Source organism: Plectrocnemia conspersa, unplaced genomic scaffold, assembly GCF_051122295.1.
Source record: "Plectrocnemia conspersa isolate PC_06_02 unplaced genomic scaffold, ASM5112229v1 ptg000012l, whole genome shotgun sequence".
NCBI lineage: Eukaryota > Metazoa > Arthropoda > Insecta > Trichoptera > Polycentropodidae > Plectrocnemia > Plectrocnemia conspersa.
Genome location: NW_028277176.1, coordinates 26,614,126 through 26,631,600, shown reverse-complemented (window position 1 = coordinate 26,631,600; position 17,475 = coordinate 26,614,126). Strand labels below are relative to the sequence as shown.

General features: G+C 30.6%; 1 protein-coding gene across 2 annotated transcripts in view; it reads right to left on the bottom strand.

Moving 5' to 3' along the window:
• NaCP60E (Na channel protein 60E) overlaps nt 1-17,475 on the bottom strand; it is a 301,694-nt gene that overhangs the window by 31,114 nt on the left and 253,105 nt on the right. For both annotated transcript variants that reach the window (XM_088199232.1, XM_088199233.1), the window contains 2 exons: nt 10,975-11,195; nt 1,974-2,187 (listed from right to left, as the gene is read on the bottom strand). In XM_088199232.1, coding sequence (XP_088055358.1) covers nt 1,974-2,187; nt 10,975-11,195 — 435 coding nt within the window. The remainder of the gene's footprint in view (nt 1-1,973; nt 2,188-10,974; nt 11,196-17,475) is intronic.

Genomic DNA, 17,475 nt, shown 5'->3' with positions numbered 1-17,475 from the left:
CACATATTTCATACGTTGTATATATTCAGAATGTATAAATGTACTGTGTACATACACAATTTAAAAATAAAATAAAAATTGCTCAAAGATCAATAATAGTCGTAAAAGAAAATTGATAGTTTGCTCGTTTAACTTTACGGCGGTGATAAAATTGCGGGAAGGTTTGGTGGTTAAAATTTTTAAATTTTGCCATCTTGGGTTGTTTGCGCACTAAAATTGTTTGCCGAGTAGTAGACGAAGACAATTTGTTAGGCGATAGTTTAGCGTCGGAGGGAGTTCTTGTTATGGCATAGTAAATGGGGAAATTTAAACTATGTTCACAAGATGGGTAGCTGTAACTTGTATATAATAAATATTGTGTGCTCGGTTATTTATAGGCGCATGTTTCATGGAATGTTAAGAAACCTGTATGTTGTTAAAATTTTCAATCAATTTTCAATCAATATAGAAACAGACAGTGATATGGACAAAGAAATAAGATAAAAATAGTGACAAAGACCTATCTCTATTTTTAAATTTAGACAAAAATAATGAAATACGTATAGTACTTTTATCTATTTAAAACCCGGTTTAATATAGAAAAAAATAAAAAATAATATAACTAAGAAATAGTATTTGTTTTATTAAATAAAAATATTTAAAAATTCACTATTAATGTTAAATAACAATGTAATAATCATACACTAATTAAATAAAAGTAACCCAACATAAGCTAGCATAACATAACCTAGCTTTACCGAAACGTGATATTATGTAGAGAAATGTATGTGTTGTAATTCATGTCACGTAAATCACATTTTACAGATCCCTTTGCCCGTCAGATTTTAGGCTTAGATAAAGATTCTTTAAATAGAAATAACTACGTTAATGACTTAGAAGTGACTTTCGAGCAGGGATGGAGATTTTGTATACAAATCGCCAAAAGTTTGCAATGCAAAGATGCTCGGCTTCGTTATGCGGAGCGCGTGTTACTTAAATAATTTATTGTCAATTCACGTTCTGTACGATACGCTAGTTCGTAGCGTTTCGCTCATACGTATTGTATCCTAGTGCCTTTTTAATATGAGCGCTGTGATACAATTACTTCAAATTACTAAGGGGCGGTGCTGACAACTGTTAATGCTGCGAAAGTCAGCGCTTGAGAACGCATTTTTTACACAAACTATCTAATTTATCAACGAGCTCACCAAAAACAAAAATATTTTCGGCGAATAATACTATTTTATTATTTATTATTATTTTTTTGTATAATGGTCATTATGACGCATTGGGGAAACATGTCAAGTTAAGTCAGATTTGTAAAAAAAAAAGAAAATAATTTTTTTTTAAGCGTAACACAACATAATAACAACATATATCAACCTTCATTAAAATTCGCTTGGAATTTTTTGTGGTTCAATATTACAAAAATTTATTTATGTTAAAAAAAATATATAAAAAAACAATTTTTTTTTGAAAGTTCAATTATATTGATTTTGTGTAAAGATAAAACAGTGCAAGCTATTCTCATAAAAATGCCGAAAAACATTTTTGGCGAAACGTCGAGGAAAACTAGCTGAACGCAACAAAACGTAAATAATAAAAAAAATATGGGTTAAAAAATAAATAAAATAATAATATATAGCAACAGTATATATGTGTGTTAACATCTTAATTGTTCTACACAAATAATAGTTAAACCTCATAACAATTATAAATCGTTCACAACTAACATTAAGGTCATGGTCAAGGTAATGTCTTTTCTTGTAAAAATTTTTTTTTTTGAAACGCGTAGATTGAATTCATTTTGTGAAATAATAAAATAGTGCACTAAAGTTATTCTCATGAAAATGCCGAATGAGATTTTTAGCGAAACGTTGAGAGAAAAATTTAATTTAATTTTACCAGAAATATTGTTGCTCGGTAAATTTATATATTTTGTATTTAAAATAAATAAAATTGCTTAAAAATATTTTTATAAAAAAATTACTTACTCTTTCCAAAGCCCGGTAATATTGGACATGGTATCGTTGTCATCGTACACCAGCATGTTGACATTCATATTCAGCACGCACTTGTTTCTGAGTTCACCCATGTAGACTTGAAGAGCAAAAAGGGCGAAAACCATGAGGCAAAAGATGGTGAGCGTCATGACCTCCGCCAGCTGTTTGAAAGAGTGGAGCAGCGCATTGATGATAGTTTTGAGGCCTGTAAACAAAAATCGCTCATTAGGGTTTCGATAAAGTTAATGACGTACGACACAAAAGCCTCGCAGCGACAAAAGGGCTCAAAAATAAATGTACAACGATAAAACGATACGTCCCGTGCCCGACAATGAGTCTGTGTAGCGAAGGGCGTCTTTCCAAGATGAGGAGAACAAACAAGCTTTGTGGTGGACCCTTGAGGTCACGTCTTCAGTTCTCTCGAGGCTTAAGTGCCAACATCCCATCTACTATGTATAGGTAGTCTAAAAATATCGTGACGCGCATGTGTCTAAGTGTCGCAAAATCTGTGAGACGAAACGTGTTGAAATTTTTCTAACAGTATTTTCAGACAAAGAGTTCTAAATATGTTATTATTTATCGTGAAGCCTTTAATAAGTTTAATAGAGATGTTGTATATAAAAACTTTAAATTGAAATATTAAATAATTCCATAAGTAAACCGCATATATTTTTTGCTGAGATTCTCTATCTATACATTTCATATCTATTGATTTCGTATATAAGTCTAAGTTGTATTGTAGTGATAGTTTTATAAAACTATATGTTTAATATACTATTTAATTTAAAGTAATTACTTTCAAAAATTTTTCACCGTCATTCTCAAAATATAAAATCCAAGAATAAATTATTAAAATCCCAAAAAATAAAAATATCTTGAAATTGCTTTTCCATTTTGAATATTATTTATCTCTCTGCTCTAGCTGAATTCCAGATATTCCAAAACTCTACTTTACAGCATCAGGGGTGTGCTAACATATATAGGTCACACCGCACACGGCACCTTTCTAATGCCCATCTTTGGGGCAATTTGTATTATCGGCGGCCGTCGTCCTTGTACCGAAACCGTTAACTTTATTCAAGATAGATATTTTACATTTTCTAAACATAGACCACGAGCTTCACAAAAATCTCCCGCTATTATGAGTCGTCCTTCTCGAGAATATTCATCGTCATCCTTTAATACGCTAATATATTAGCATTAATGGCAGCTCGAGTGGCCTTTCACTTGAATGAAAATGGATGATGCGTTACAAAATGGAAAAGTTCAAGGACGAGCCGAAATCCTCGCGAGCATTAAATCTCGCCGTAAAGCAATCCCACCGTGAAAGGATGTGCCGTGATCGCGTAACAAGTGTACGCGAGGAATTCTAAAGGATTTCGATCCAAGGCAGTGACTTGCCGAAAATTTGCGTACATATTTTCCACGCAAGTATTGGTTTATTCTTTTTTTGTGTTGAATGAGGGTATGAACAATAAGCTTTTATGTATTTCTTCCATTGATTAAAGACGTTATAAACTGTCCTTTAATTTTGGTCGCAACCAAAACAGATACTTTTAAATACGTTAAAAATAGATTGAGAATATATGATACATATTAAAATAAATATGTTTTAAATTCTAGTCAAGCTAAATTTGATTAAAGTGAGTCCAAACGGTTCTCAACAATTCTTTGGATTTTAAAAGAAGCACGTCTTCCTAATACGTAGTCTTAAATTGAAAATATTGTTTTCACTATGAAATTCCTTCTATTTCGTAAACTCGTAATAAAAAATAAATGTAGGATATTTTAAATAAAATTTGAATCGGAATGTCTCGAGTCCCGTGTTATTTTTTTAAATCCCCGGGATTCGGGACAACAAAAAATCTTTGAATTACCGGGTTGTCTCGACACAGAATCCCTACTTTTAACATAGGTTCAGTAAATTTCTGATCTAAATAATAAATAATTTTAACGATAAATGAACATATCATCGCTATACAAAAAAAGTTTCGTTCTCGTCTCCAGCCTTTAACATATTAAAGTCACGAAACAAAGATTATCTTTTCCTGTATACAAAGTTTTAAAAATGTAGTTTTATGTGCTAAGCAAATTTTAATTAAATTTTATCGTATTGACTTGAGTAAAATGTAAAGAACGTGGTATACTAATCCGATTATCGCGGTTTTGCAAAAAAATCACACATGCGCATTAGAAGGTCCCCATCAATTCGGTGTTACAAAAAATAAGGTAGGACACTTTTTAATTAAAGCTCGTATATCGATTTACTGCATTGCGATAAAGAAATTCAAGCATTTACTAATAATTTACCGTTAAACTTTCTAGCAGTTATTTTTTCAATTAGCAAACTTTTTTAATTATTGTTTTTTCTTTGCCAAATAGTAGAATTAAAAAATAAATAAAAATGCAGACGCCCCGGGCGGCAAATTAGCGAGGCGCAGCTCAATTGTACGAAACACGGCGAGACAAAGAGAAAGAAAATCGAGAAAAAGGTACACGAACCGAATTTTCGCCATTCGTCGCCGGTTTGTTGTCGCGGTCGAATTGTGTTTTATTCAAACTCCTTCTTCGCCTTGTCCCCGGTCATGGTCGAATTTACACTCCATTAATAACCTACCCCGAAAACACATTTAGAGTGAATTATGTATTGTCGGAAAGAACAAAAGTGTAGTAAATATCGGACCCGCTTTTCGAAATTTCATAATGAACCCACCACGGCCCCCGCAGATTACCCGGCTAATTTATGTCGGGAGATTTTAGTGCAAATTGAAAATTTATAAGGTACACGTCTATTGTGTGATGTATTTGCGTCACTGAAAAATTGTGATAATTAACAATAGTCCTTAAATCATAACATTGTAGTATTAACTTTACATGCTATATCGATGGCATTGAGTATAAATGTTCCTATCGTATATCTTAAGCGTTAAAAATTATTTTAAAAATTTGATTACTTTAGTTCAACTAGTCTTTCTGATTCTAAAAATATTTATAAGTTCAATGTGATCGATTTTTTCTAATCAAATCTTAGACGAAATTCTAATTCTCAACATATTATAATTAACTAATTAGCACAAAGTTTATAATTAAATTATTTTTAAAACAGTCTTAAAATATAGTATACAATTCATGTAGAGTAAATTTTAATACATACTGTCTGCTATTGACGTAATACTACGTTACGAAGTATCTAAACCATATAAAAATCGGGTGGAACTCTTTGGAATTAAGGTGACTGCTTTAGCTGGACTTGATCATAAGATTAAAGTGAAAATCCTCTACTTTTTCGGAGTCTTATTGCTCGATTCGGCTTAGTTCCACTTTGTCGAAGTCGGTGCTATAGGTAGTAGAAATCGTATCGGAAAATGTATTCCAATATAATTTCACTAAAATAAGATATTTTAAAACTTATTTTCGGGATAGATTCAAGACTGTTTTTTTTAGATTTTTTTTAATGATAAACTGAAATTTTGATTTAATTAAGATTAATAGTATTTAATTAAATTACATACATTTTTCTGGCTAAAATAACGTCCCTGATCAAATGCCATTATTATTTAGCACCCTTGGTAAACGATGGCCCTAATAGGGTTTCAAATTTGAGAGGTGTATTCAATTATCCACGTCTGTTATTTATCCAAACTTCTGCAAAATTTCTGAATAAAATAAGTGACATTTGGCAAAAAAAACTACAAACGGCAATCACTATAAACAATCTTTCCTAAATACTCGACAAGTATAGGGTGTTTTTTTAGAGGTATAGAACTTTAAAATGAAATAAAACACATAAAAATCATGATATTGCCTTGATTGGAAAGATAATTTTATGCTATTAGTGTTTAAATATGATCAGCCACGGCTGCCTCAAATAAAGCACAATCTGTAAGTCTAATTTTCGATCACTTTTTCGAGAAGCTGGGGCTGTATATCAGAAATAACGCGGCGAATGTTGGCTTCGAAGTCGTCCATAGTCTCTGGTTTATCGGTGTAGACTAGTGACTCAACAGAAAATAATCAAAAGTTGTTAAATCACACGATCTTTGAGGCCAATTTACAGGTTCATTACGCGAAATTATAAGCTCATGGAAAGTTTCCTTCAATAAAATAATTGTTGCGCGCGCTGTGTGGCATGTTGAAACCAAAACTCTTATACATTAACGCCATTCAATTGGGGAACAAAAAAGTCAGTAATCCTGGATCTTTAGCTCTTTCCATTGACTGTAACGTTCTGGCCTGCATCATTTTTGAAGAAATGATTCCACAAGCCCATAAAGCACACCAAACAGTGAATATTTGTGAATGTAACGGCGTCTCAATAATGGCTTGTGGATTTTTATCACACCAAATGCGGCAATTTTGCTTGTTGCCATTACTCATCGCGAAACAAAATTTTGTAGTGAAAATGAGGATCAAGAGCAATCTCAACGAACGTTCAAGCGGCTTCAATTCTTAAACGAGCTGAAGCTTATAAGCTCATAAACCAAGATCTTTCCGCAAAATCTTCCGTAAAGTGGATGGACACAGCTCCAATTACTGTGCATGGTGGTGAATTGAATCATTCGGGTCCTCCTCAATACTACGCTCCACAGCAGAAACAACTTCTTCGGTGCGCACTGTACGACGTCTCTACGGATGCGTATTATCAATTAGAGGATGCGTGGTGCGGAAACGATCCATGGTTATTCGAATTATTTGCTCGGATAAACGTTTATGTTGACCGTAAAATGGACGTAGCGCACGGTAAGTTTCGCGAACTGAATTACGATTTTTGAAATAGATTTGCACAATTCGCAAGCGTTGTTCTGGCATAAGTCTATTCAAGGTGAAATGGCAAACTAAACTGAGCATAAATTGGCTATCGCTGGAAAAAAAGTCGACAATTCGAAAAACAAATCTCTAAAAAAGAAACATCCTCTATATACCAAACAGCAAGACCCAATAACTAAAAGAACGGCAACTACTCACAAACAAGATTTATGTATAATATAAACTGTTACCAGATTTTTTAGCGTATATCTGGCTGTAAACCACTTAGCAGCAATCTCAAAAATCTATTAAAATACTCACTAGTCAATAACAAAAAATCTGGTTCCGCCCCGAATCGACGACATTGCTCAAAAGATCGAGGATTATAGGAGGAACGTTAGATTTTTCACTAATTCTGTAGGGTATATACATAAGTCACTGCCATACTGTATCACTTTATTTAGACAGAAATATAGTTTCGCCATTTTTATAATATTAATTAATGTACGGGTAATTTTAAAACTAATGTTCTTTAAAAATAATTTATAAATAGCTTTGTAATTATTTAAATAAACGCGTGTACCACCATATTTTTTACGCATTATCATCTTTCACATATGTACATATGTTTACAAAATAAATATAGATATTATATATCAGAAGCTAGATTAAATGTTAAAACTGTTAACAACTCATTTAGCACCAAAGCCTGCTTAAGAGCTTGTGACATATTTAGAAATAATTAAAGACCCTACTTCTCCAATTTATATTACACGATTTACAAACGTGCAAAATAGCAGAGGTACTAATCTTTGTCACAGTGAATGCTCATATCGCTTCAAGTGGCCTAATCCCGGAAAGGACCAATCCGGGATTATCAAATGTCAGGCGAGTGGAAATCTCTTTTGCCGGCTGTGTGTTTATTCAATTGCCGCTAATCCCACAGAGTGTGCAGACTTGTCCGATTCGCTAATGGATATATCCAATGTAACGGTCCTGAGGCATCACAGTGGCGTTAAATAGCTCACTAAAATTTATTACTGAAGGCAAGCGTATTTGATAAACCCCCATTGTTCCGATGCACAAAGCCAAGTGACGTTAATGCGATACGCTGTCACGTTTATTATAACGGATAACTTGAGTGAGCTGTCGGATGCTCAAAGTCCACTTAACAGTATGATGATATAATAATAAGAACAAACATAATTTAACATTTTTTTTTAGTGTAAAATTATAGTAAGTAAATGAATTTTTTTTGATCAATTATAATACGCTATAGCAGCATTTTTTTTAAATAAGATTTAAAAATCATAAAGATTGGATGTTTTTCCTGAATTGTAGAAGCCAATGACTTAAAATAAAATTTTATTTTATGTCTTTGATATTTCTCAAAGGAAGTCACTGAATCTCCTGATACGAAAGTATCTTGATGGAGTTCTGGTGGCTTGTCAAAGAAGTATTTAACCCCTACGGAGTTTCGCAGGGTTTTAACCTGGGATCACTGTTGTTTTTATTATATAAAAACGACATAAACATGGCTATTTTAAATTCTTTTCGTTTGTCAACCGATGACTTAAAAGTATACAAAAGCGTACAAAAGGTTTTTTACAATAGGCAACGAGCTAAAAATCTTTTGTATAATAATATTTTTAAGACAATCCTCAAAAATAAAACTGTAACGGGTTTCCTAAATGTAATAAAAAAACACATTCGTTCATTTAAAAATAATTTAGAATATTAGATCTTTTTTTATTTTCTGTTTATGTTATATATTATATGAATCTTTAGTTAAAATTTGTTTAATCTAAAAATTTGCTATTAAGATAAATAAATAGAAGATTATAAAATTTTCATATAATCGACACTTTGGCTCATAGTAAAAAAAACATTTTTGCTGTCAATAATATATTGGGATGGGTGAGCCCTTTCACGTGTTTTTACGATAAGCAAATTCATATATTAAAATTATCACATGCTCACAGACAAAAGCAAAACAAGAGTGGTTCTGAAATATTTTTTTCCAACTTACTTTGGTTTCATCACAAAATTGAATATTGTCTGTACTTTAGAATTGATATATTATGACTAAAATTGCATCTTTTTTAGATACAACTTTATAAATATTACATTGGTTTAAATAAAATAAATAAGATCACAATATCGCGATGAATATTTTTTGATAAAATCGAGGTGGTACATATTGACATCTATTGATTTCAAGCTGTAATAATAATTAATATTATTAAAATATAAGTCACTGATCTAATTTCATTTAAGACTGGCGTCTGACTATTTACTAAATTAATGAATAACAAACATAACCAGAGTAATACTAGTTTATAGATAGTAAAATACAATGACTGATTTACAATCTTTGATTTCAGTCTAGTGTTTATGTTTACTTCGTTTAATTGCTTAACTTTACATTTATATATATTAATTTAGTAAAATTTATTATGAATAAATTTATAGCTAAAGATAAATATATATATATTGTGAAAAAAATAAAAGGGTTGTTTATTTGTTTGAAAATAATAAAATTATAGGATATTGTGTTTATAAACTGTTACTTAAATTAAAAATTATAAGAGCAATTTGACCACGTAACAATTTTCTTTATCAAACGGTCGAGCTACTATATAAATTTACTTTTCTGACTTTTCATTTTTAATACGTAATAGGCCCCTAGGCACGTGACTTACGTGCCTTAACAATAATCCGCTACTACCTTTTAGTATAACGGTGGTGGGTCGTATACAAAGCAAATATATTAGGCGTCATACCTTCGTAAGTAGCTAATCTTTCAGGAAAAAAATAAATTAATTGAGAAAAACGTCAGGGGAAAAGTGAGTAATCCAAATTTTAATTTATCAAGATTCTAAGATTTCTTTACGAAAATATAAAAGATACTTTACTAACGGAAAACTTCATCGTCGGTTTAGTTTATCAGATTGATTTTATTGACTTATCAGTGGTAGAATCGACAGCTTTCACAATATAAAATTCTCCAGGCCTTTGTTTAAAACTGTTCATTAAAGTTTTCCCATTTGATAACGAGAAGAAATTCTCCGGCAGCTTATCTCGCACAACTTCTCTTATTAAAAATTAACGAAAATAACAAAAGCTTATTCTTTTGCACGGACTAAAAAATGTAGTACACAACAGTCGAAGGGTACGAAAAAAGGGTACAATAGAAAGGGAAAAATCTGACCCATATCTGTCGCTGTAAAGTTTAGCGTTATTCCATTTTTTTGCGGCGCTCGAAGAGTTATTCTATTTTTTTGGACTTGCATAGTAAACGTTTCTGTGTTTTTAGCGTTTAATCCATAATATACACATTCATTGTTATATATGTGTTTTCGAAAAAAAGCACAGATTCTTCGCGTCGCGATTAAAAAAATGTTTATTTTCAGATTGCGTCCGAAGGCAAACATATAAATCAAGGAGCTTTTTTTCTTTCTTAGCGAAAATTCGTCGTTGATATTCGAGTTTGCCTTTTAGATAATAAATCAGCCAGGAATTACCACAGCCAATATTTGGGCTTACGCTTTGCCTAAATTTGTGCTGATTAATTCGCCTCACAGCTGTCGATCGCAATCCATATTCATAGAAAGATAGGTAAATATGATTAACACATCGTACGCTGCTTCTAAACATTTATGACAGGTTATTTGTATTTTTAAGATAGTTTGAGGAAAAAAAACTTTTTTTCTATACTATGCATACATTTATAGTTGTATAAATTAAACAAATTCACGAAAAAGCATTGTGATACTATATTTTAAAAATCAATGAAATATATTAATTGAAAATATTACAAAAGGCGAAATATACTTTGTCATAAAAACGTTCATTTTTCATTGCTCAATTACTATTAAGTATTTTTTAAACGCTTTTCATATGCCATCCTGTCTAAATCAATATTGTAGCAAAAACGATTAATCAAGCAGAGAAAAAAACGAGGTTAAATCGATATATTGTAATACACAACATAGTTTTAGAACCTCTACCATACAAGATCTAAACGACTATAATAAACTTTTTTCAATGATATAATTTATCGGCACATTCTGTGTGAGTTACTGCCATTCGAAATTCGAGTTGTTAGTCCGACTCTAGCGCTGGGAAACGATAAAGTTGTTCGTTCACGAATAACTTTCGATGATATATTATTGCGCGAATCGTCGCAGCGGAATAAACTGTTGCAAATAATTTTCATATGTATAAAATAGCAAACATAAATTACCTGGCATGATGGAGACAGTCTTCAGAGCCCTCAATACTCGAAATGTTCGCAAACCGGCTAGATTTCCAACCTCCATCCCTATAGTGGCGTACCCGGATGTTATAACCACAAAATCGAGCCAATTCCAAGGGTTTCGTAGATAGGTGTATTTGTTTAGGATGAAACCCTTGGCTATTGATTTGATGATCATCTCGGCGGTGTAGATTGCCAGAAAGATGTACCTGAAACAAATAAAATGTTATATTAGGTAAATAATTTGTAAGACATATTTGGATTAAAAAACCAATATAATCTCTGTTGAATAAAAATATTAAAACAAATGAGTATTGCAGCATAATAAATAAAATATAATTCAAATTTATGATACATCTATTTTTTTATTTTTAAGTGAATTTTAGGCCAAATTATATTTTCAAAAGTAGAAATATAATTTCACTAACTAGTCCAGTAATGTATTGTAGTATATATAATAATTGATTTATATTTTCACGCAAATTAAATTTCTCTTCTATCAAATGACCGTTTAAAGCAACATAAAATATCACTAAAATTTGGCAGTAACATTATATTTTCACTAGTAAAAATGTAGTATATCGACTGTCAAAGTGTATTTTAATATGATTTAATTGAAATGCTATTTAAAATATATTTTCACTGGTAATACATATTCACTGTAAAAAATACAAAGTGTAGTCTTTACATTTGTTGTTAAACTGATACACGTGTTTGTAAATCACTGAACTCAACCATCTATTCAAGCTTACACAAATTGGAGTAAAAAACTATTGTGTAGTTTTATTTATAATACAATTTTCTTATAATATGAATATGGTTTTACGTAGGGATAATATAGTTTTATAATATCAGACAAGCCGCATCTGATTTGGTCTATGCCTGAAGTGTATTTAAAAGTTTTTGACATTTAGTTATAAATGTCACTGAGTGGCTTACTGTATCGTATTTAAGGCTTCAGTCAATTTAAAATTTAATGTGTTTCTTAGATATAAAAAAATACAATATTTTCTATTGTATAATTTTTTACCGTAATATAACTTTAATTTGTGTGTATAAAATAAAATATTAAATTGTTAAAAAGTATTCAATATTTTTATTTTATTTTAATTCGTTACAACTGTGTAAACACAATCAACAACCACTTAGTAAGTAGTGAGACGCCAGACTGAAATCAAAACCAGTAAATCAGTTACATATTCTTCTGGTAATTTTAAACTAATATTTTACTTTAAAATAAGTAATATGCACGACCTGACTTATTATCATTATTGATCACCAAATTCATCTGTAAGATAAGAAAGTCCATTAAAACTTGATTTATGAATGTCGATCAGAATTATAATTATTTGTAATATTAATCACTTTAATATTTCAGATAGGTCATATTTCTATTGAAATCTACCTAACAATAAACTTTGTATTAATTTATCTATTGTAAATTTTCCGTTGCAACATTACAAGCGTTAGTCTAATGCGTTACAACTGTGACATTCATTGTATTAATTATAAATCATTAATACAGCTTACATTCATTAGGTGCTATGACACGACAAGACATCGATTTTATTTAAATTATTTATCACGATATTCATTCATGAGATTAGGAAAATCTAGGAAAACCTAATCTAGGATTATAGATTGGAATTAAAAATATATAATAATTAGTAATACCGATCTTTCTTATACGAAAACTAAGCTAATTCAAACTAAAACTAATTCAAACTAAGACTTTTATATATTAATCATTGATTCACACCACAAGTTTATCGCGCTGGTTAAATATTATCACTAGACGATATTTTAATATTGTTTTATTTATAAAAAATAGTGTTCATGCTTAAGATCGGACACTAAAGATATATTTTTTATTTTTAGTTAAACGGGTTAAGATACACTGTGTTGTGCTACAACACTAGAGCATTATGTTTACGATAGACAATTGTGTCAACCAATTTTTAAACTCTGAAGGCGCATTTTGTGAGTTTCTGAGCCGTGAAATGTAATCATCATTAACATTTTTACGGTTCGCAACTTTTGATGAAAGAAAAATAAAATGATAGAGATATATTAAAGTGACCATTGTGCGTCGAGATGGACTACTATTAAAAGCACCATGTCTCAGTTTTAGAATAGATAATTCTGAAGGACTGTGAAGACAACGATGCACTGAACCTAACCCAATATAATCGCATTTGATGTAAGCCCGAGTCCTTACGATTTTTAACTGTGAGTATCCAGATGAGATCATACTAATACTTCCAACAGCTAACAATTTATATAAATATATTAAAATATAATCAAATTTTATCAAATGGTACTTTAAAAATATTGGGAAAACTGCAACTAATCTTTAGGTTATCAAAATCATACGAGCAATTTAAAACAAGGTATACACGTTGATGCCACTTTTGTCTCAAATGTAGTAGTATTCATATTTAATCGTAAAAGTGTATTCTAAGAATGTCAAGTTTTTAATATTCTGTAGTAACATAAACACGATTAAAACTATTCAGTAATTTATATTATTAAATATGTATATATAAACTATTATTACAGATTACAATCAATATATGTAACTATGCACTACTTATCTCATTTATTTATTATTCATCAAAATATTTATCAATGATATTCGGAAAAACAAGGAAAATCTTATTCATAATAATTAATAGAAATTTCAATCATGTATTAATCACTAATTCCGAATTCTTGGACAAGATAAACATATAATAATAATATTGTTCATGAGGGATTTGAGCCCAGATCTTTCAGATATGTGTATAGATATGTATGTATGTAATACACCATCAAGCCCAAGCTAATGAGAATAGCTGAAGAACAAATCCTAACTAATGGAATCTTTAATCAGCATTAAATATAGGTCGAGTTATAAATTTATTTTATTTTCTTATACACTATATATATTTTTAAGTATAAAAATTCACTCATTTTTAATAATTTATCAGCAAAATAGTTTTCAAATATAATACACCAGTTATGGTGTTTTTACTACACAAGTGGTTTTACTTAGTTATGGATTATTTTTAAGTTATTCGAGTCATTATTCTGCAATTCGGTTATTTTAACTTTATATTAAATATTATAAGACCCAAATTAGTCATAAGATATATTTCATTAAATTTAAAATTCTGAGCAAAATGATGACATGGCATGGTTTATGCTAAGGACCATACACATATGTTTTCAACATTATATATTGAACCTGATTGTGCACGTTTGTTTTGTATACGTATTTTATATTTTATAACTACGGTACAATTTATGCAATGATGAATTTAGATATTAAGCTGTGATAATATAATACTGAAGTACCTCTCACAGTCCTATTTAATATTGGGTTGAACTTTTTGTTAGACCAGATCACAGTATGAGTAAAAAGCGGTTGCTTTTACGCACTTTTAAGGGTCGTCCTGGTCGATTCGGCATAGCTCTGCTTGGTTTTTAATATTTTTAATGAAAATTTTATTATTAATGAAAGGAATTTTCACACTAAAGTGTCTGAAAGAACTGGCTTAGTATGACAATGTTTTGGTGTATATACCTTTAAAACGTCCCTTCCAGTACTAAGCCAATTTTGATGATTTTGGGTGGAACTAAATTTTTTTTTGTTAACTAGTAAATTTATTTTTAGATTTTTTGTCGTTTATAGCAGCGTAATGGTAGATTTAAAATCGGTATATTTGACGACGTTGCTATTCTGTGATATGTGTAATTTAAAGATTTTGTACTTGCTTGATGGAGATATTTGGCATCAATTTTTATAGTAAGGTACAGTGGTTTTTAGTTCGTTATTTTATAGAATGCTTGATATCCATTCGCACAGTATTCCTTGCTATTTGGCATCGACCATGCTTTTAATGCAAGTGTTTTGAAACCGTATTTAGACACCGTTAAAATTTATAATTTTGTTTGCCCACGTCAACAAGATTTTTTGCTTAAATATTTAAAAAATATATAAAACTATTTAAGAAAAAAATATATAAAAATATTTAAAAAAAAAAAAATTTTCAGTACAAAAAAAAAAAAATTTAAATTTAAATAATCATGTAAGTTGTGTCCAATCGGTGAAATAGCTTTGCGTGAAATAAACAAAAAATCCTAATTCATTAAAAGTGCAAGGCCGTTGCTTCATTCATGAATTAGGCAAATCACCTGCCAAATGTATACATTACGCAAATGAAATAGTAGCGCTTGTTGACAGTTGCGTACAGTGATTCAGCAGTTGACAGTTGCGAAACGTCATGTTTGTTCAAGGGTGCAAATTTTTAGTTTTGCTGTTAAAAATAGTGGTCCATATTTACCAGGCCGTGTAAGTGATGTCTGGAGATTGCCAGATATATTTAATTGTATGAAACAATATAATTATTAACTATAACAATTTTTTTACGAATTATGGGGTGCTCACTGTTTTAAGCAACGCTCGCTCACTAATTTTTCCAGATACATTTAAAAAAAAATTTTACGTCATCATATTTTAAACTTTTTTGCATTCTAAATGAAAATGAATATTACAGTAATTAATTTATTTTTATATATTAAAATAAAATATGGTCTAGTTACGAAAAACACCACCAGGGTGCTACTGTTGATATTGTGCAATGCAAGCAAAGCAATTCCTACTTAATTCACGAATTAAGCAAATTATCGGGCTTGCAATTTTTTGCCGATTTCACGTAATAAGCGATTTCACAGATTCGGTATAACATATATACGATAACGTAATGCATAGTACATTTGAATTTAGTATTTGTAGTGCTTTATATATTATTCTAAAATTTTGCCTTAAATAAATTAGCTTATTATCTGATTTATATGTAAAATGTATGCGCTATTTTTAAATGTATCAATTATATTTTAATAGTATAAGTAGTTTTGGTTATTAATTAATTAAATAATTCAATAATGATACGATAATTCACGATAGTCTTTGTGCTTACTATCTTTTCATAAATACAGTCACATACATATTTGATAAATACGTTATTTATATAAGCATACAATAATTGTGTACTATTTAATCTGGCCACTAAGTTATTTGTTAAGACCAAGTCAGAAGTATAATGTTTAAGGCTAAGATATTATGGTAACGACCAACGGCCATCAGACGTGCGGCGGAATCGGTAATATCCTTTTTTGTCCACCTGATAAAGGCTTAACTGACGCTAATTCACTAAAATAATATTTTTTTAAAAACGGGTTTTAATTGTAATATAATAGGGCGAGATAAAATCATATAAAAGTCCCTGCTGTGATTTGTCTCTATAGTATATATAACAAACGTAACTTAATCCCAATAATATATTTAAATTTAAACTACTTTAACGATCGGGGCGAGAGCAAATGGTCGGATTAACAAGAAACAAAAATTAAGATAAAAGCTCCGCTTAAGCGAATTAGTGTTGCCAGCGTGAATAATAAACGTTTTCATGCACAAAGGACGAGACAGGGGAGACGTACATATTTTTTGTTAGCGCAAACGCCGAGAGAGTGGCATTATTTTGCGAAATGTATCGATCGAGGAAACGAACGCTGTTTGTGACGTCAGCGAGCGGCTAATGTCGCCGGATCACGACATCGAGTGCGACACACGCCACCCCTGGATATTTTCAGCTGGCAACATTGTATTTAATGTGATGTACGCAGTACGCTGCGGACCGGCTAATTTATTAACGCATAACGCTAAATGCCTCAATTATTTTTAGACGATTGCTGTTTTTCGGCTGGGGATTTGCGGGAGCAGTGATTGCGAAGCTTTTTATGAACAACCCACCCTCCACTGACCACTTTAGATAATGTTTACAACCGTTTTTTGCCTATCCAACAATTTTCATTCATAATAAATAATTAGATTCAAAAGGACCGCAAGAATCAGGTAGTTATATATTAGTAAAGATTTTTTAACTATTTTTTTTACCAAATATGTTATTATATGGTATACATTTTCTCTTGATTTTTTTAACTGATGGCATCAAAAATAGTCAATTCTCACATATACTTATATACAACTTCACAATATAGCTAGCCGTGAAATATAGTTTGGTTTGGCGAAGCTCAAATCGTATAGTTTTATATAAACATATTGTTAAGTGAATTTCCTTGCTCTTCTTTAATATATTTTTAATGATTTCTTTAAACCTTAAGATGTAAAAATCACATTGATTCACAAAAAACTTTATAGATTGAGAATAAAAAACAAACAACTATTTAAAAGTATATCTACTGTATCATTAAGCAGGCTTTAGCTGACCAGCAACACGGTTATTTTGTCATATCGTTCCGTGGCCCCTACTTCTTATACTTCTACAAAGACCCTTGATACTAAATTCTAGGTGTTAATAAGTATCCGCATTTTTCTGCACTTTTTTCCTTAACAAACAATCTATTATTGCCCTTGGCATTTTGCTCTTTACGTTTCTAAGTGAGCTGTGTTTTGTATGGTGTCTGTGACATAACAGATTTTTAATA